The sequence below is a fragment of the Rhinoderma darwinii genome, chromosome 2 (genome assembly GCF_050947455.1).
Source record: "Rhinoderma darwinii isolate aRhiDar2 chromosome 2, aRhiDar2.hap1, whole genome shotgun sequence".
NCBI classification, from domain to species: domain Eukaryota; kingdom Metazoa; phylum Chordata; class Amphibia; order Anura; family Rhinodermatidae; genus Rhinoderma; species Rhinoderma darwinii.
This window is the reverse complement of record NC_134688.1, coordinates 203,528,054-203,548,907: the sequence shown is the minus strand read 5'-3', so window position 1 is coordinate 203,548,907 and position 20,854 is coordinate 203,528,054. Positions and strand designations below refer to the sequence as shown.

The 20,854-nt window shown below is 36.4% G+C and overlaps 1 protein-coding gene across 1 annotated transcript in view; it reads left to right on the top strand.

Moving 5' to 3' along the window:
• TMEM47 (transmembrane protein 47) overlaps positions 1 to 14,336 on the top strand; it is a 124,234-nt gene extending 109,898 nt beyond the window's left edge. The window contains exon 3 of the mRNA XM_075852743.1: positions 7,155 to 14,336. Within this exon, the coding sequence (XP_075708858.1) occupies positions 7,155 to 7,333 (179 nt within the window). The 3' untranslated portion in view covers positions 7,334 to 14,336. The remainder of the gene's footprint in view (positions 1 to 7,154) is intronic.
• Positions 14,337 to 20,854: the final 6,518 nt, after the last annotated feature.

Genomic DNA, 20,854 nt, shown 5'->3' with positions numbered 1-20,854 from the left:
AATATCCTTTCTCCACAAAATGTTACAGTTGGCACAATGCAGTCAGACAGGTAACATGCTCCTGGCATTCGCCACACCCAGAATCATCCATCAGACTGCTAGATAGAGAAGCGTGACTCCTCGCTTCACAGAACACATTGCTCCAGAATCCAGTGGCGTCTGTGCTTTACACCACTCCATCTGATGCTAGGCATTGTGCTTGGTGATGTAAGGCTTTCATGCAGCTGTTCTGTCATGGAAACCCATACCATGAATCTTTCAGCACACAGTTTTCCTGCTGATGTTAATGCTAGAGGAGGTTTGGAACTCTGCAGTTATTGAGTCAGCAGAGTGTTGGCAACTTTTATGCACTAAGCGCCTTAGTACTCGGCGACTCCGCTCTGTAACTTTACATGGTCTGCCACTCCATGACTGAATAGCTGCGGTTTCTAAAAGCTTTCACTTTGCAAAAATACCAGTCACAGTTGATCGAGGAATATCTAGGAAGGAAGAAATTTCATGAACTGTCTTGTTACACAGGTGGCATCCTATTACGCTCGAATTCAGTGAGCTCTTTAGAACAACCCATTATATTACAAATGTTTCTAAGGGCAGACTACATGGCTAGGTGCTGGATTTTATACACCTGTAGTAATGGGACTGAATGAAACACCTGAATTCACTGATTAAGTAGTGTGTCCCAATACTTTTGTCCATATAGTTTTTGTGCAAAGACTGTAGATATGTTTATTATTATTATTTTTTCCTGTACTTATCTTTCTTTTTCCTCAAAATAAATAAAATATCAGGGAGTACCACAGTACATAGTTGAGTGAACAAATATTCCGTTTTATGCATTCTGAACAAACATGTATCTGTGAATGTATCTGTCCAGTGAAATTGTGTATAAAATGCCTATTGTGATAATAAACTGGATATTTTTCTTGAAGGGATTACTAACATTGGCCTTTAGCATGCCTGAAATATTTTGGATTCATACTGTCACAGTATCGCTGAGTTCTGAGCAGTTACTGAAATGAGATGATAAAATTTTACAAGCCAATTGCCAATTACACTTGGATGAAGACAATGAAATGAATTTACAGAACATATCTTGATGCATCCATGCTATGGTTTAACTAGATCTTTCTTGGCTTCTCCAGTCTCACATTACATTGACATAAATGCACCAAGCTTTTTAAGACTAGTTGCGATTTCATTTTAATCTATTCCCTTATTGTCAGGAATTATCTCTAATTCCCATGACCTCTGCTATGCAAGAATTTAACCTAAGGCCAGTTTCACACGCGCGTATTTTGGTCCCTATTTTTCATCAGTATTTGGAAGCCAAAAGCAGAAGTTGGTGCAAAACACAGAAGACATTCAAATCTTTTCATTATACTTTTTATGTGTTTATGATCCACTCCTGGTTTTGGCTTATAAAGACTGAAGGAAAATACTGACCATGTGAACGTACTGCCTTGTGAAAGTGGCGTAAAGTTGATTAAAGAAAACTTTATGGTCCCTGATTTACCTAATTCTCCCATATTCAAACAACTCTGATCCTGGATGGGGCTTCTGCCCGCCAAGGACCTCTAGTTCCTCATTGACTCCCATATGGGATAAGCAGAGTGACAACTCGATAGAGAAACTGTGATTTGGGTTATTGTAATTCATATGGTTAGGGTATCTTAGCTCCATGTGTGGTTACAGGAAAAGGCAGTTCATTTGTTTATTCAATAATTTTGTCATTTCTCACAAATACAGGTGCAGTACTCAAATATATTTGCTCCTATAACAGTGTACTGTATTGTTCAAAGAATAAAATACATGTTAGATTGTATATTTAGGCAGGAAATATTGTCTCGAGCATAAAGTCTTTCCGAAATGCTAATTTTCTGTTTGGAGATAAAGCAAAAAGTTGCAGTCTGAAAGATATAATCCCTGGGAAAAATATGCAAATAATATACCTCATCTCGAAAAGGGAAAAAAATGGCCTATTTATAAAAACAATCTCTTATACCATGGTGATCCTTAAAAAATAATGAAATACTTAATTAAAATTATTAAAAAAAAATAGATAAATATCTGATTGTGGGGGTCTGACCGCTGGGACCACACCGATCACTGGAACGGGCTTACCTTGCCGTTCCTGGAAGCCCCATAGGAACGTAGCGGTAGTGCGCATTCTCGACCACCGCTCTATTCATGCCTGTGGGGTCAGATCCCAACCGTTAAGATATTTATATCCTGTGGATATGTGATATATATTGATTATGGGAAAAACCCTTTAACCCTTTCCTATCACTAATATTTACGTTGTGAAAGGGTTTTTAAAAATGGCGCTAGTTTAGAATACTTGTCGCTGGGTCTCTGCTTGATAGCAAGCATTTAACCCCTCAAATGCCGGTGTCAGATGTGACCACCGGCATCTGAGGGTTTTTTACTGCCCCTTTCACTTCGGGGCCAGTCACCGGCTCCCGCGTGGCGAGATTGCGGCAGCCGATGTATTCCTATAGCAGCTGAGAACTTTGTGAATGCTCCCAGCCCTGCTTTAGGAAGATTGCTGTTGAGACCTGTCAGTGGCAGGTCTCAATAACTATGTACTCATTTTGCCATAGACTTCAATATTGTGAAATTTCAGTCTATGGCATAAGCGATCTAATGATCGCAGGTTTAAGCCCCCTAGGGGGGCTACAAAAATTGTAATGAAAAAATGTTACAAAAATATAGCAAAAATTAAAACATTTAATTCACCCCGTTCCCTAGATCACATATAAAATAAAAAAACTAAACATAAATACATTAGGTATCCCCGTGTTTGAAAATGCCCGAACTATAAAAATATAAATATATTTTTCCAATTCGGTGAACGCCGTAGCTGGAAAAAAGGCCAAAATCGCCAAATCGCTGTTTTTTGGCCACTTTAACCCCCCCCCCCCAAAAAAATATTGAATAAAAAGTGATCGAAATGCCAGACATTCCTAAAAATGTTATTAACAAAAACGAAATCTTTCCATGTACAAAAAGACACCTTACACAGCTTCTGTACACAGAAATATAAAGTTAAGGGGGTTGTAACAAAACGGCGATGCAAAACAATTTTTGTTTCTTTCAAACATTTTAATTTTTTTAAAGGCACTAAAACATAACAAAAACCATATAAATTTGGTATCACCGTGATCGTACTGACCCGCAGAATAAAGGTAATGTGTCATTTTCACTGTGCAATGAACACCGTAACAAGGAAACCAATAAGAACATGGTGGAAATTATGTTTTTTTCCAATTCCACCCCATTTTGATTATTTTTCCAGCTACATCGCACATAATATTAAATAGTACCATCAGAAAGTACAGTTTATCCTGTGAAAATTATGGCTATGTCAACAAAAAAAAAAATATGGCTTTTTGAAGGCAGGGAGGAAAAAACAACAGCAGAAAAACAAAAATTAGTCTGGTTCTTAAAGGGTTAAGGTATTAGAGAGTCTGGTACATTGTAGACATATTAGACCACCTTTATTAAGGCTGGTGATTTTATGCTGGTCTACGTAAACGAGGTAATTGGAGTGAATTGCGGCCAAATTTATTAAAAGGCACAATCTTTGAGACCATCCCACTTTTCTCGTCACTTTTCAAATTTGAGTAATAAGAAAAGTTATAAATAGTAATGTAAATATATTGCACAGCCCGTTTGCAATGTTTTTGGCGCAGTTTATGCCAAAAACTTGTGTAAACTGCTTAGTAAATGCAGGTCATTGTTTTAGATTTTCTTTGGATGTCATCGTTACAGAGCAAAGATCTGGATATCTATTAAGCCAAACAGGAGTTTTGACTTTTTGACATTTTGAATATAAGTTGCATGTTAGAGACAGTTTTTTTTTGCTTTGAAAGAAGCCACTCAATAAGTTTCGCATCTATAATTGCAAGAAAAGGTGACTCCACAAAGTATTCACTTTCAGGAGTTGAATACTTATTCACATTAGCGTTCTCTATTTAGTGTCTTATTTATTGTTTGATTCACAGTAAATTAGTTTTCTTCTTCAAATTGGAAGGCATGTTGTGTAAATCAAATGGTACAAACCACCAAAAATTAATTATAATTCATGGTTGTAATGCATCAAAACAGAAAAAAACACCAAGGGGTTAATACTTCACAAGTCACTGTATATATGTATATCTTCATAATGATCATAGCTCCATTTTTCTTGATGTTAGCTTTTTTTACTCGATGATCATGTAGGGGATTCGGTGTTCTCTATAAGGAAGGATCTCTGTCCGTTATAAAGATATATGAAGAGATTAATCAACATGGAATTATAAAAAAGTGGTGTTAAAAGGTGGATGTTCACTAAGCATTAGCAGCAAAATGTGTTGAACTTTGATGCTAGAAGACAACTGTAACAGTGACAAGCTGTTCTTTATATCATAAGAGAAAAAAAAAACAAAAGTAAGGAAAGAGCTGTAGTACTTCTTGAAAGAAAAAAAAAAGAACACAATTCCATTTTAATCAGGCCATAATGATGCTGAATGCACATCTTGACTGCATTTGCAGGTGTGAATAAAAAGCGGTCTTTAATAGATTTTGCATAAAAAGCTTTGTATTGCTCAGTTCTTATCAGTTCAAAGTAATAATTTTCTTGTTCATCGTCAATTTAACCCACTTTGACAGTCACAAGCTAAGATAGATTACAAACATTTTTAAAATGTTTCTCACAGTTGGATAGAAATTACATGGGTTTTTTTTTTCATACATCTTTCTTTTTATCCCAGAAAGACGCTCTTGGACTCTTATGACATTAAAAAGGCTATTTACAAAACCACTCAAGAAACACATTATTATTACAGCACCCATCTTAACTCTTGTTCATAGTCTTATCTGTCAACATTTTCAGTAACCTTGAAAGACCTATGTCTTATAGTGTCTCTTTTAATACAAATGTCCTATAAAATTAAGAACTATATAAAAGCATTCATCAATCATGACATACTCATCTTAGCATAATGCTCCTGAGATGAATGTGACATTCCTAGTTGTAACATAAGTTCTACGTAACTATCATGAAGTTCATGTCATCTACCAATAGTCAAAGGGTGAGGCAAGAAGTTAAGAGACGCATTCAAAGAAACACTGAATAGTCATTTTTTGTTCTAATAACTGCAATTGAGCCTGAACAATTAAAATAATAATGTCTTGTGTACTGCGATTTAGAAGCCTCTCGAATAATATACGAATGGAAATATATAATGCAACTTAATTTTTTTTGTTTGGTATTGAAGTAGAGAAAATATTATACCTTTTTTATCAATAGAAATAAAGTAGAATAAAAAAAAACATATTGTATTATGAAATCTCTTCTTATTAGAAGGTTTCCCCCGAAATAAGCTGCTCACAAGATACTCCACTGCTTGGACCCCAGCAATCAGCTTTAATCTGTAAGAAAACCTGACAGCAAGTGTTCAATTTTCCTGTAGCACGACCACAGGGAAAATTAAGTATTACACATTTCCTTTTGAAGTCAATGGGCTGTCTGTGTAATGCATGGCTATGCTGGGTCATCCAGAGCAGAAGATTCTCTTTTTAGTCACTCTACACTTTGGTTAATAGATGAGGATTCTAAACTCGAAACCTCCATATATTAACTCCAAATTCCCTAAAAGGGTATTTAAAATATGAGTTTTCTTAACCAAACACCCCTTCAAGGTTTAGTTCATACTGTACTGTTAATACAGTATTATTAAAGGGGAGGTGTAAGGTTTTCAGTTATACTTCTCCTCACTTTACACTTAACCCCTGTGTGTGGACAACACATACACACACACACACACACACACACACACACCGAAAACTCTTGTGAGTCATAAGTTATATAGTCCTAGACATGGTTACTAATATAGAACTTTTGTAAACCATATAAGCCAAACTTATGTAGAGCTTTAGAGGTGATCATTGAAGAAGCGAAAACTGATGTGGGACACTGGGAGATTAGTTTAATACCCACAACTTCAGTAAGCTTCTTTAGATAAAGCTGAGAAGCTGGGAAGTGAGTTATTAGAATTCCATATCAAATTAAAATCATATGTCAACATACAAGGCAAGACAGAGCTTATCTATTTTAAACCATTCAGAATTACCAAACTAGGCGGGAAGTTCAGCTTCTGTAGGCCAAAGACATATTTTTCCAATAAAAATTCCACTTCAGATTAAGACTATAACACTATATTCCGGCAGGTCATATTTTATTTGAAGGCTAATGGTGGATCTTATAATGGATTGCTTTTTATACATGTGTATACAGTGTTTTTAATTGTTTTCTAGTCATGAATAAAATTGTTATCTTTTCTTTATTGGTTAGATGTTCACGCTAGTTTATTTTGTCCTGCTTTCTTTTTCATTTTGCTACATTATAGATTAATAGGCTGAACTGGATGGATGTATATCCTTTTTGGCCTTACAAACAATTATAATATGATAAGGTCTGTGTGGTGGTTAATGCCATTTAAGCAAACTCAGATACATAATGGTTCAGTCTAGATTTGATAGACCAATGTATGCTGTATCTTGTAGGCTGTTAAATTAATCGCAGTTTCCTAATATATGTTTATTATCAGACTCCTTTGCATTTCAAGCATTCACATACTAAACTTTTAAGGCTATAGTGAATATTTATTGGAGTTGCAATGTAAATGTATCAGTGAATAGAGGAACAACTTTTAGCAGCCTGTAAAATCTTACATGATGGATCCATAGGTCCCCAGTTCGGCTTGTAATGGGAAAAATTCTAATAATAGAATATATAAAGGTATTGCTGTTTCTAAAGGTAATCCTACATTTCAAGAAAAAAAAACATATTCCTCCATTTTACTGTGGATTTTGAAGTTAATTTAGGATATTTAATCTGGCTTGGTGCACACTGTCTAGTATAATGTTTAGGGGGTACTGTCTCTCATTGAAGAGACCTGCTGGGTCCCCAAACTGCATCGAATGCATCTTATTTAGCCAGCCAGTACCCTGATCTGTACTGATAAGGGGGCAAGATCCCTGAAATAGTACTGTCTACGAATGGATCGCTCTACCTTTTGGATGAGTCCCTAGTTTGGCTGATATGAGCTATTTTGAATAATAGAATGTTTTTGTTAATACTAATGTACGTTTTTCTTTCTTCTGTTTTTCAGTTGTCCTTCAAGTATGTGGTCTTGTGCTGTATCCAATCAAGTTCATTGAAACTGTCACACTAAAAATATACCATGAATTCAACTGGGGTTATGGCTTAGCATGGGGAGCAACAATATTTTCATTTGGAGGCGCCATACTTTATTGTTTGAACCCGAAGAACTACGAGGACTACTACTAGCTATCTGAGGAAACACTAATGAAACAATAGATTTACTCGAGTTTTTGTACCTCCCTTTTCTAGAAGACACATGGAGCTTCAAACAGTCGGCTCAGTTGATTTAATCTCCCTTTGCCTTTTGGCTGCTAATAATATAGCCAGCATTACATCCATCCTAAAGAAAAAAAAAATGCAGAAAAAAAGAAAGCTAAAAAAGGATTGATTGAATGAACGATACCAATAACTATAGCTCATCGCTGCAATTTGTTCCAATATTAACTTTTTTGGTAGAAGTAAAGAAACTATACTAACGCAATCATTGTATAAATTGTATAATGAAATTAGTACAGAGATAGATGCCCAATTATCCCTGGAATGCAACGGAAAGAGAATACAAGAATAGTTTATCCCCTGTCATACTGCTGTGGTCTCCATTTTATCGGACCAGGTACTGAGGAAAACAAATGCTGTGAAATTACAGATGTTAGAAGAAAAACTACAAATCAGAATACGCGAGATGCAAGGTGCACTGAATAACAGTACGCAGCTTAGCCACATTTTTCGACATCTGAAGGCGCATGCTTGTAATTAGTGGCTGAAATTCACCTTTGTTCGAAGTATAAAAAATGGACATCTGTTTTCCATGAAAATAAAATAGAAATAGATTTATGGATTTATTTTGAACTGTGAATACCGTAGCGGGATTATAGCTAAGTCTTCAAGAATAGCTAGAAAGTCAATATCTTTTTTTACATAACTATCTTTCAAGGATGGTATATACTGTAGCTGTAGCATTGTATATGAGCAACATTCTAATGTACCATGTCCCTAAGAAAATGTTTGGCAGTATTCTAAATGCCTATAGAATTTATTAATTCAATTAGAGCACACTGTTAATAATTACCAGAAGATCCAATTTATGCTTAAATGTTGATGAGAAGACGAAACATAACATATCACTAAACCTTCAGAATTAATCATTTGTATGGTAACACATTATCACACTAATTATTTCTGATTGATTGACAAACTACACTTTAAATTGATAATTTTAGACTTCATTACAAAAGAAAAAGTGAAAAATTTAATTTCCACCATATTTATTAAACATAAATGTTGCAATTGGACAAAAGGATTTTAAGAATTTCGTAAGAAGCCATTGTTCAACTATGAAATAGTGCAATGAATTAGGTGTTTTTTAAAATAAAACAAAAACAAGTGCAGCTGAAATCATTTAGGCTACTTTCAGACGAGTGTGCGCAACCTCGGACGTGAAAACGGACGTTATTTACGTCCAAGATGCACCCGTGCGGAATGCGTTATCACGGATCCCTCATAGACTAGAGTCTATAGAGGAATGCGTTAAAATGCAAGAAAATAGGAGATGTCCTATCTTTCCTTGGACCCTTCACACGTTCCATTGAAACAATGGCCGTGTGAACTGCCCCATTAAAATACATGTGTCCATGTGACGGCCGTTGTTTTAACGCCCATCACACGGATGAGTTACACGCTTGTCTGAATGAGCCCTTACTCTACTCTCCATTTAAGCTTAAAGGGTTTGTCTTATCAAGAGACAATAAAGCAGTTATCTAATCAAGATACAATAAAGCCAGATTTGCTTATTACTGTGGGAGGGGTCCTGCTTCTATACCTCCCAGCAATCATTACTATATAACATTGTATTACATTCCAGCCATTCAAATGAGTCCCCGATCATGTAATAGGTAGCTAAACCAAATCTGCTAAATCTGAGAGAGAGCTTTTCTTTGTTTGCAGATCTCTACTCTGACTGAAGTGGAGATTCAAGTAGGTGACAACCCTACATGACTTCCATATGCCCTAATAGGATATATCGTAAGGGGTTGTCTCATTGAGAGAATCGTTTTAAATGCATTTGCATGCAGGAAAGATCTGATATTAGGTACATTAGTCACTCTACCCATAACAAATTACTAAGCAATCATATTAAGCTCCTTGTTTATTTTAGTTGAGGTGCCTAAGGCTGGGTTCCCATAGGTAAAAGTATGCAGCGTTTCTGCAACGCAGCGTATCTGCAACGCAGTGTATCTGCAGGGAATTCTGCCCAATGAAACACACCAAATTGTGGTGCAGATTTCCAGGTGGAATCTCTGCCGCGGAAAGCAGTGGTTCAAGAAAAAAAAGCTAATACTTACACCTGGCCATTGTCATAGAAACGTGCCCCTCTGTTCTCCATGCAGCCCAGCCTCCCGGGACGACGCTGCAGTCCATGTAACCGCTGCAGTCTGTGATTGGCTGCTGCAGTCACATGGGATGAAACGTCATCCCAGGTGGCAGGGCTGGAGAGAGAACAGAGAAATGCATCTCTATGACAACACCTGGGGGCAAGTATTAACTTTTTTCTTCATTTAAACCACAAAAAAAGTTGTTGTTTTTTTTTATTTGAGATTTTTGCAGCAAAATAGTTGTGGTTCTGCCGCAAAAGTCGCAACATATTCTATTTGTTGTAGGTTTTACCTCCCGATTGTATTCGATGGGGAAAACCTGAAATAAAAGAGCAACAAATCCACAGAATAAATAGAAATGATGCAGATTTAAAAAATGCACCGCAAGTCAATTTATGAATGTTTTTGCGGCAGATTTTTTTCTGCAGCATGTGCACGAGATTTGTATTCAAATCTTATCCACTTTGCTGCTACTGAAAATGCTAAGTGGGAACCCAGCCTTCAAGTGCGTTCTATTTAATTTGTTCCATTAGTTATTAAAATAATAGTATCACTTGATAAGATTGTTTACGTTCCGTTAAATTGTAAATTTACTGACTGGATAGAATGATTAAAATCGTTCTATCCAGGCAGTAAATTTATTAGTTATTAAAAGAAGCATTTCATTCATTGGAATTTTAGAAGCGTGGAAACAGACAAATATAAGGCAGGATAACTATTAAATACCAAGAACCTTACCCATTAAATAAGCGGATATGTACTAGTGTACTTAAGTATAACCTTTAAACCAAGAGTAACTCTACAATTTTATATTTCTTCTTGAAATCAATACTTTCAGTACATGTATCTGGCATTTAGCTTTCCAGTCTAAAGGACAATCTCACAGATGTCAGCAGTTTAAGCTGTTTTAAGTTGAATATAATAAATATAATAAAATTTTTACTGCTGTACCTTAAATTATTATACATTTAGGAGATCCTTACTACAGATTTATCTACTATCTTAGCTATCTTATCCTCTAATTCATAACCTGTGCTGTTCATGTTTTCTCTTAATTCATGGCTTTGGATGATATAATATCCACATCTGTTGAATTCCAATTTTGGTCATAGACTTTATGGCATATTAACAAGTATTTGGGAACTACAAAAACTATATTGTTTCGTTTACAGAATTAATAGAACAACGTTAATTAATCAATCAAGGTCCAAGCTCACAGACCACCACCAATATTATCTTCTGATACATTTCAGTGACCTGTCAAAAAATGATTAAAAAATGACTTGCTTTAAGGAATTCTGTCAGTGGAATGTATGGAGAAAATATACACGTTTTGTTTAGTAATATGTTGGTACTGAAATACTATGTTAGCTGATTAGAAGAATGACTCAGCATAAAAGAGCATAAGGCACCTTTCTCTAAATTGGGTAAGATATTGTTATTTTCTAACACACTCGGTAACAAAAGACTGTGTCACTAGTCTTTTTCCCTCATATAGTAAAATATAAGTCAGTGTTTTACAGCACTGTTGTAGTCTTTTATAAATTGTGATTGAATTGTTGTTTGACTACAAGTGCAGTAAATATGTGACTGACTAAACAGTGGAGAATATAGATGGATAAAATAGCAATTCTACAAATAAGTCACTTTTTTCACGTTGCCAAATGTAGCACTATATTTTAAACAATTCAGTTCTATTAAGTGAAATATTATCCTCTGGTAGTGAAGTTAAAATACCACTAAAGGATTTCGCAAGTGTTGATGAAGGGATTGGAATCTTGGACCCAAAAAATGACCCCAGTTTGCTTGGTATAGGGCCAGACTCCTTCTGCTTAACAAGTGTTCTGCTGGACCCCACTGATGAAAAGTAACCAGTCCATGAGGTAGGGCATCCACTTTGATTTATTCAAATGCCACAATAGAAAATAAATAATCGACCAGATCGGGGGAAATGTAATTTCCCTTTAATGTTTGTTATATTAACCTTAATTTTCAGCAAAAATCTAAATAAAACTCAATAATATTATTATTTCTTTAAGATGTGTGGCTACAGGAAAATGGCCAAAATATTCTAAAAGTATTCCATTGCACTCACAATACATGGCATGTCAGGCTTATACAGTTTGGGTAGAAACACAGACGTTTTGGAGAACATGTATAGAAGTGCTCACAAGTATGTGTAATTTCTTTCCACATATAAATTTAACTTAAAAATGTTAAAACATAATGTTCTCCATCTGTACTTTGATAAGTGCCCTCCGATGAATAAGCACAGAATATTTTTTATATTTTGGTCATACTGTTGTACAGTATGCATTCCTAACTAAATCCTGAGATTACAGAAATAAATATAGATTAAAAGATAGAAAGCACATAAACTCGCCTCTAGTTTCATACAATTAGCTTTTATTTTCGTGCCTCTAAATGGATATTGGAAATATTTTATTATGCTTGTAGGAATATAGAAAAATGCCAAATATAGAAAGTTTTATTTTTTATGACTGATATCTAAAGAAATTAAACTAGAGGGAAAGTAGACACATAAAATAATAAACTCAATCAATCTAACTTTTGTCTACATTGTATGATATCTTGATTCTCATTTCACATCTGGAAATAAATGTAACAGTATGGCCTATTCATGCATGTGTACTATATACACAATTTCCTAACATCTAGAATATCATCAAATTGTGGTAAATAGACCCAACTATTGTGTATGTACCAGTCTTTTTCAATTTATTATATACCTTTTATTTTTAATGTAAATGTAATACGGTATGTATAATTGCTGGCCTTTTGTAACTACAATTGGCACCTCTAATAAATATTAAAGGGGTTTGTCCCAATTGGATTTCCACTTCTCAGAATAAAGCTGTAAACCACATCAATCAAGTGGGGACCCTCCCTCTATGATGCCCATATACTCTAATAGGGAATATGGGTAGGGCTTATCCAGATGGGACAACCTCTTTAATCTACACCCATTATTTTAAGATGGGAATATTTAATTATTATCTGGGAATTGGAGTATGCTAGTTGATGGGCTAACATTTTATGCTTTCATTTGGCCCCCAATAGCAGATCCTGTGGGCCTTAGCAACACAGACAACTCTGTTGTGTTACTACTGTATGTCCATAGATGTGGTATATGTACATAGAATTCTACAGTCTATGTAGTTGTGGTCCTGCAAATCTTAATGAATCCCTTGCCCTTTTGAACTAGATTTATGGATTCCAAGAGAACGGCTTTAATTACAGTAAGTTTTTCTTATCTCTAAAAGTTTTGCAACAAAGCTACAAAAATGAATTCCTTATATATTAGCTTACCTCACCCATTCAACATTTTAACCAAAAATTTTTCACATTAGTATTACTGTAAAAGGCATTTTAGAGACTAAACACGGCAACACTATAGAAATAAACCTGGTGGTTTGAACTGCTTTTAGAAATCTATAAAAATGGAACAAGTACATAATTGGAGATAAGACAAAGAAGATAATTCTTACCACAAGATATATGGAGAAATGATGACCCATTTCCAAGAATGCTGGAAAGATATATTGCAATTCTAAGAAAGTGTTGTAAGGATGATAAATATGTGTAAAATGTGTCAGATCTTTAGGATGTAACAAATATATTACATACTTCAGCCTTATTTCTCCTTTGCCGTTCTTATTTTACTATGTTAGCTTCACAATTATTGTATTAACCACAGTTAAACCACAGTCAATTTATCTCACATCTGAATAACATACTATATTTGTATGTTTTTGTTATAATCCATCTTCTGCTCATTGTTTACTTACATAGCGTTGTTTTATTTTCCTTTTTACTACTTACTGTCTTAGAGTAATTTTCAACTCCATTACACAAGAGAATAAAGAACTATTATGAATAACTCAAAATGTTACCATAGATTAAATCATAAAATATTTTGTTATTGAAACTTATGGCATTCTTCACTTAAATGCTTATAGCACTACTGTGTATCATTTTTTATTAAAAAAAAATATTTATAAATTATTCATTATATCTTGTACATTTACTTAGTTTTTCAAGTAATATGGTACTTATACAAATTCTAAACTAAAGTTAGTTTGTTTTTTAAACTTTGTTTTAATCTATGTGATATATATTCAAATATATATATACGGAAGATACTGTAGGTATTTGTAAAAGTAGTAACTGTTGCTTTTAACTGAAGAAACCTAGATAGTATGCAAAAAAGGTGGTGGCTGAAGCCCCCTTGTAACTACTGTTGTATCTTGACCATTCAGCCACTGTATGTTCTATATTAGATTAGCTTTATGCTACTTTGTATCTTTTTTCCTTTGGTATGTTTATTGGTCTTGTTCTTGTTTTTGACATGAATTAATTTTTAGAGTTAAAAATACATGAGATTCGTAATTAGTTTTATAGAGTAAATGCAAATTGACAAGAGAATGCCATCAGGGCTCCATTAATAATTCCAATTTGTATGGCATCACATATTTGGATGCCAGCATTACATAACCTGCTTCAAACTCTTGCACAACTATGTTAAATTTTTGTATGTACAAATAAAAAATATAGAAAGAATATGTGTTTAAAACTGATATATACGGAATAGCATGTGACTGTATAATATTAAACATGCAATGAACTGACCAATAAGTGAAGTCCAATCTAATAGCTAGCAATGTAATTTATTCAGACTGTATTTTTGTACAGAAGAGTACACACTAAACTTTTGCCTCTGTGTTCTTTTAATGCCTAATACTGTGCCTAGAGATTTCATTTCTGTCTATAAAATAAAATATATTTCAAGCTGTTTATTATTTGTGGATTTTTTTCCCTTAGCTGTTTACAGATTATATTTTTTGCTTCTTTTTCAATTTTATTTACTGTACTGAATATTCCGAAATTTGAATATTTATAGATGAACAACAAATATTTTTAGGATTAAACTCTGGGAAAATAATAATTTAATATATATTTATTGTAAGGAATGTTCTCAGGCTTTCTTGGATAATAAACACAGTATCTGAGCAGCAGGAGGAGATTTAAATTTTTTTTTATTTACAACCCCTCCAACCACCTATTACTTTAGTCAGTGTCACTAAATATACCAACAAATACTGTGTTCATGTCTGCATGTCTATTACAGACTGTAAAGTTTTTGGAACAAATAACCATTCTTGTTTGCAGATTATTTTTTTTAAATGTAATTATAGATAAGTCACTGAGGGAAGTTTTGCAAAAAAAAAATTTCTATCTGTATGCAGTGTTAGTTGATGCCCTGTGCACCATATAATGACGCCCCTTTATTGTTTACCATACAGTGGCCAAATGATACACTCATACAGTGTCCAAATAACATTGTTATAAGGTGCCCAAATAACACTGTCCAATCAATAAACTTGGGTTTGCTTCAGGCATGAAGTCTGAGATCTGGGGTGCAAGATCAAGGCGCCCAGGCCATCAGGTCCACTTGCGTCTTTCTGAATAGCGATAGATGTCCTGTGCAACAACATGAGTTACGCGCACTTAAAGCTGTCCAAGTGGATGTTGATGTACATATACAGATTTGTTTAATCTCTGTAATTCCAAGGTACATATTTTAAATGAAAATTTATAAATACTGAAGAAATGTACTTAAAAGGGATTGTTTTATGAAGAAAACCCATTTTGAAAAGGAAAATAGCACATCTGTAATCTTTGGCTCAGGTCAATTGCCCTACAGTAGCTCTCCATTCTTGCTCATATAAACCCCCCCCCCCTACAAAGTCAATATGCCCTAATAGAGCATTGGGACAGGGGTTACCTTTAAAGAGACTCTGTCACCACATTATAAGTGTCCTGTCTCCTACATAAGGAGATCGGCGCTATAATGTAGGTGACAGTAATGCTTTTTATTTAAAAAAAACGATCTTCACAACGTTAGGAGCGATTTTGGTTTATGCTAATGAGCTTTCTTAATGCCCAAGTGGGCGTACTTTTACTTTCGACCAAGTGGGCGTTGTACAGAGGAGTGCATGACGCTGACCAATCGGCATCATGCACTCCTCTCCATTCATTTACACTGCACTAGCGATATAGATATATCACTATGTGCAGCTACATACACAAGCCCTAACATTACTGCAGTGTCCTGATAATGAATACACATGACCATCCAGCCTGGACGTCATGTGTACTCAGAATCCTGACACTTCTGACTCTTTTCTGTGAGATTCCGGCAAGTGAAACCAAATCTCGTTTAGCTCCGTAATCTCGCGAGATTTGGTTTCACTTGCCGGAATCTCACAAAAAAGATTCAGAAGTGTCAGGATTCTGAGTATACATGACGTCCAGGCTGGATGGTCATGTGTATTCATTATCAGGACACTGTAGTAATGTTAGGGTTTGTGTATGTAGCTGCACATAGTGATATAACTATATCGCTAGTGCAGTGTAAATGAATGGAGAGGAGTGCATGATGCCGATTGGTCAGCGTCATGCACTCCTCTGTACAACGCCCACTTGGTCGAAAGTAAAAGTACGCCCACTTGGGCATTAAGAAAGCTCATTAGCATAAACCAAAATCGCTCCTAACGTTGTGAAAAAAGATTGTTTTTCTAAATAAAAAGCATTACTGTCACCTACATTATAGCGCCGATCTCCTTATGTAGGAGATAGGGCACTTATAATGTGGTGACAGAGCCTCTTTAAGGCAGAGGGTATTGTTTAAATATATTGCATTTCAGGCATTAAATGAGTTCATGTACTTGTACTTTGCAATAAACAATAATTAAAAAATTGGCAACACTGATTGGCTGTCAATACAAAGATGAAAGTAGGAACAAATGGTTTAGGCCTCTGGCGTCTTGACATTCAGAAGTCAGCCTGAAACAGTTCCATTGATTTCTTTGTATGCTGCTTCATACTCACAGCTGAATGCATGTAGAAGTATATGCAAAAGTCTATGTAACAGCTTCTGTAAGACTGCTGCATGTGTAGGACCAGGTAGGGGACTGAACCATTCATTTTTCCCCCAGATCCAAGGGTTTACAGCCTTACAAGCAGCCAGAGTTTCATTTTAAAAGTGTTGTCCATCCATGTGGCCATTATTAGCCAGATTGGAGAGCTGCCAATAAGACCTGGAGAACTGGGTGCGACCATGGTTGTACTGGTCCACCAGAGTACCAGAGGATCCTCTGGTGGGCCCAGGCCCTCACACTATGTTTGGCTCCAAAGTTCCAGAAGAAGACAGCCCCACTTGGAGCTGTCTTTGGAGTCAAACACTGCCACTAGGATCTTTTTCTATTAAACCTTATTGGTGATATGTTATGTGTCTACAATGATAACAACAGAGATTACAATGCATTTAAACCCCATGAGCCACCATATTGTACATGTGCGTCATGAATTGCCTGAACTAAAGCCTTCAAGATGTACATGTACGTCACGGTAATTACACAGGGACAGGAACTGTGCGATCAACAAAAGGAGCCCACTGGTGATTGAAAGCCGGGCTTCTGGGAATTTAGAAACCTCTGATCCCAGCCATTAAAACCTCTTGATGCTGCAATCAATGGCGACCACAGCATATAAAGATATTCACAGAGCGATGGGTCATCATGATAACATGACTACTATGTATTCCAAAAATAGTATACAAGCGATCTAACGACTGCAGCGTCAAGATCTCTAGTGGGACAAAAAAAACTGTAAAAAAACTTTCCGTTAAAAAATATTTTATTGTTTAAAAATAGTAAATATTATTGTTTTCATTAAAAAATATTTTATTGTTTAAAAATAGTAAACAATAAAAAATATACATATTGGGCATCACAATCATGACAACCCATAGAATAGAGTTAACGTAATATTTATACCGCATGGCATACGTTGAAAAAAAAAAATGCCGGATTTGCCTCTTTTACCATATTTTCCCCCGAAAAATATTATCAAAGTTGTTCTAATTATTCAGCCATCCGCTGCATCGGAGATGACTCTAATATCAGCAGTTTAACTACTAAAATGCTGTGGTCAAGATATTTAACCCCTATTGACCAGCCTATTTTAGGCCTTAACCCCTTAACGACGCAGCCTAGTTTGGGCCTTAAGGCTGAGACCCCATTCTTCATATCTGACGTGTCAATTTATGTGGCAATAACTTTTTGAATGTGGGTTCTCCCGGGTATGGCAATACCCTACATGTGGCTGTTTTCCGCTGCCTGGGCACACGGCAGGGCTCAGAACCGAAGGACCACCATTTGGCCTACTGTTGCTTTCCTGGTGCCAAGTCATGTATGCAGAGCCCCTGAGGCTCCAGTACAGTTAAAACCCCTGAGAAGTGACCCCATATTAACATACTACACCCCTTGAGGCATTCATCGAGAGGTGTGAGCATTTAGACCCCACAGGTATTGTGTAAAAGGTAACGCAATGCAGATGATGCAGAGTGAGATTTGCAATTTTCTATACATGTATGCCATTTCAGTGACCAATATATTGTTGCCAGCATGAGACACCAGTGAAATACTCCCCATAGATTGTAAAATGGGTTCTCCTGGGTATGGCATTACCCTACATGTGGCTGTTATCTGCTGCCTGGGCACATGGCAGGGCTCAAAAAGCATTTGAAGAGTGGGACACTTGTATAAAAATTATCCAGGTAGAGGTGGTAACCCTGGTGTAGCAGTGGATGCACGAATCCCACATAAGGGGGGGCATTCTGGTGGCTGAATACTGGTGTCATTTCCTTTATATACCCTAAATTTGCAAGCATACCCTGATGTACTCTCACACAGCTTATACATCTTCACACCATACCTGGCACTGGCGGAATTGAAGCCTCCCTTTAAAATGTACCAGGGACTCATCAGTAGAATTACATTTCCTGAGGGTGTATGCTTGGGCAAACCGGGCACTGAAATGGTCTAATAGGGGTCTCAGTTTATACAAAGAGTCAAAACTGGTGTTATCTCGGGGTGGGCAATGCTCATTATCAGCATAACGTAAGAAGCGAAGTATTGCCTCATAACGCATCCTGGACATGGCTATGCAGTAGATCGGGTGGCTAGAAGATGTCCGTGCTCCAGTAGGCCCTAATGGATGGCTTCTTCCGAAGTCCCATGTTCAAGTGCAGTCCCCAGAATTTGCCCAACTCTGCTGCGTCTACAGAAGTCCACCTGTGGGATTGGGCATAAAATGATGTGGGGTTTTTGGTGATATACTGTTGGGCATATAATTTTGTCTGGGACACCACTTAGCGCCGTATAAAATGTAATCCCCGGGCTGCCCGTGTGCTCGGGGATTTGGGGCTCATAATTGTCTGGTGTAGGGGTCCAAATGGGGTCACATCACTCAGAGTTTCAACTGCGGCAGGGTCACTTCTCTTGGGATGGTGGTCCTGGGGCGTCACCTAGGGGTCCCTCCTCTTGATCACTAGTTGAGGAGATTGACAAATAAAAAAAAAGAGTCTCACCATCCGACAAGTCTGTGTCGGAGGCAAGAAATGCATATGCCTCTTCGTCAGTAAATGACCGTTGGGACATGTTTATTATTAGTGTTGTGCAAGGACACGTGTAAATAAAAAAATTAAATTGGTATTGGGTATACAGCAAAAAAAAAACAAACATAGAAAACTTAAAAATAAATAAAAATATACTTCCCTAACTAGGAGCAATAGGCTGCTACCTAAATTACCCAAATTATAATTATTTCTTCACTTTGTGACGATCCCCTGACACTAACTAACCTTAATACTAAACTAACTAACTAACTAACTAACTAACTAACTAACGTGGTCAGTGATAGGAGATCACTGACCAAAAGTGTGCGGATGACAAGAGGGACACAAGGGGTGCACAAGGAGGAGGGTGACAGGAGTGGGAAGTGGATGGAGGACAAAAATGCTCTTAGCAAAGCACATCACAATTTTTTCTCTTCAAAAACGCCCCCTAGCACCCGCTCTGACTGACTCACTAACACCAACAGAGAAGTTCAGAGCGGGTGCAGCAGGATTTGATATCAGCTGCAGGATCTCATGTCAGCGATAGCCGCTATTGGTCAGTAGTCACTGACTAACCAATAGCGGTGATCGCCGAGGCGGGACCACTGTAATTGGGTCTCTGGGGATTGAGCATCACAGCTCAGGCACCCCCTGGGGAAAAATGCTGCTTTATTAAATCCGCAACATACTATTACAGAGTTGAGCGCGAACAACGTGCTCAGCCTGACGTAATAGTACTGCGCAGAGTGGGAAGGGATCAATGACTAAGAAATTTTTTATGATTTATAACTTTTTTATTTTTCCGTCGACAGCTGTATAAGGACTTTTTTTTTGCAGTACAAGTTGTATTCTTATATAGCACTATTTTGGGGTACATATAATGTATTGATTAACTTTCATTAACTTTTTTTGGGGGGAATAGAAAAAAAAACAGGAATTTTGACATTATTTTTTGCATCTTAAATTTACATTATTTTCCGTGCGGTATAAATAACATGATAACTTTATTCAGCAGGTCGTTATGATTGCGGCAATACCAAATTTATATAGTTTTTCTATGTTTTACTACTTTTACACAGTAAAACTTTTTATTCAAAATAATTTGTTTTTGTGTCGCCATATTTTAAGAGCCATAACTTATTTATTTTTCTGCTGATGCAGCTGTATGAGGGCTCTTTGTGGGACGCATTTTAGTTGTTATTGGTTCCATTTTGGAGTACATACGACTTTTTGATCACTTTTTATCAAATTGTTTTGATGGCAGGATGAACAGTAAATAGCAATTCCTTTTTTGTTTTTTCATAATAAAGCATTATGTAAGGGGAAAAAGTGGGTTTTTATTATTTTACTTGGGATTTTTATTTATTTATTATAAACTCTATTAACCCCTTCCCGCACCTTGACCTAACTGTATGTCAAGGTGAGCAGTAATTTCATATGAAATCACGGGAGCTGGTGATGGCTGCCATGGCAACCGGAAGCCAGACAATGGCCTCCAGGCTGCCATGCACAGAAGCCTATGAGGACCAGCTGGAGCTGGTCCTCATAGGCTTCCTGTCAGAGTGACTGTCACGTCACAATGAGGGTATGTTCACACAGCAACGCCAAATACGTCTGAAATTACGGAGCTGTTTTCAGGCGAAAACAGCTCCTGAATTTCAGACGTTTTTGCAAGTGCACGCGTTTTTCGCGGTGTCCATTACGGTCGTAATTGGAGCTGTTATCCAACGGAGTCAATAACAAACGGCTCTAATTACGTCCCAAGAAGTGACATGCACTTCCTTGATAGCGACGCGTAAAAATACACCTAGTCTGAAGAGAACATCGTAAAACCCATTGAAATCAATGGGCAGA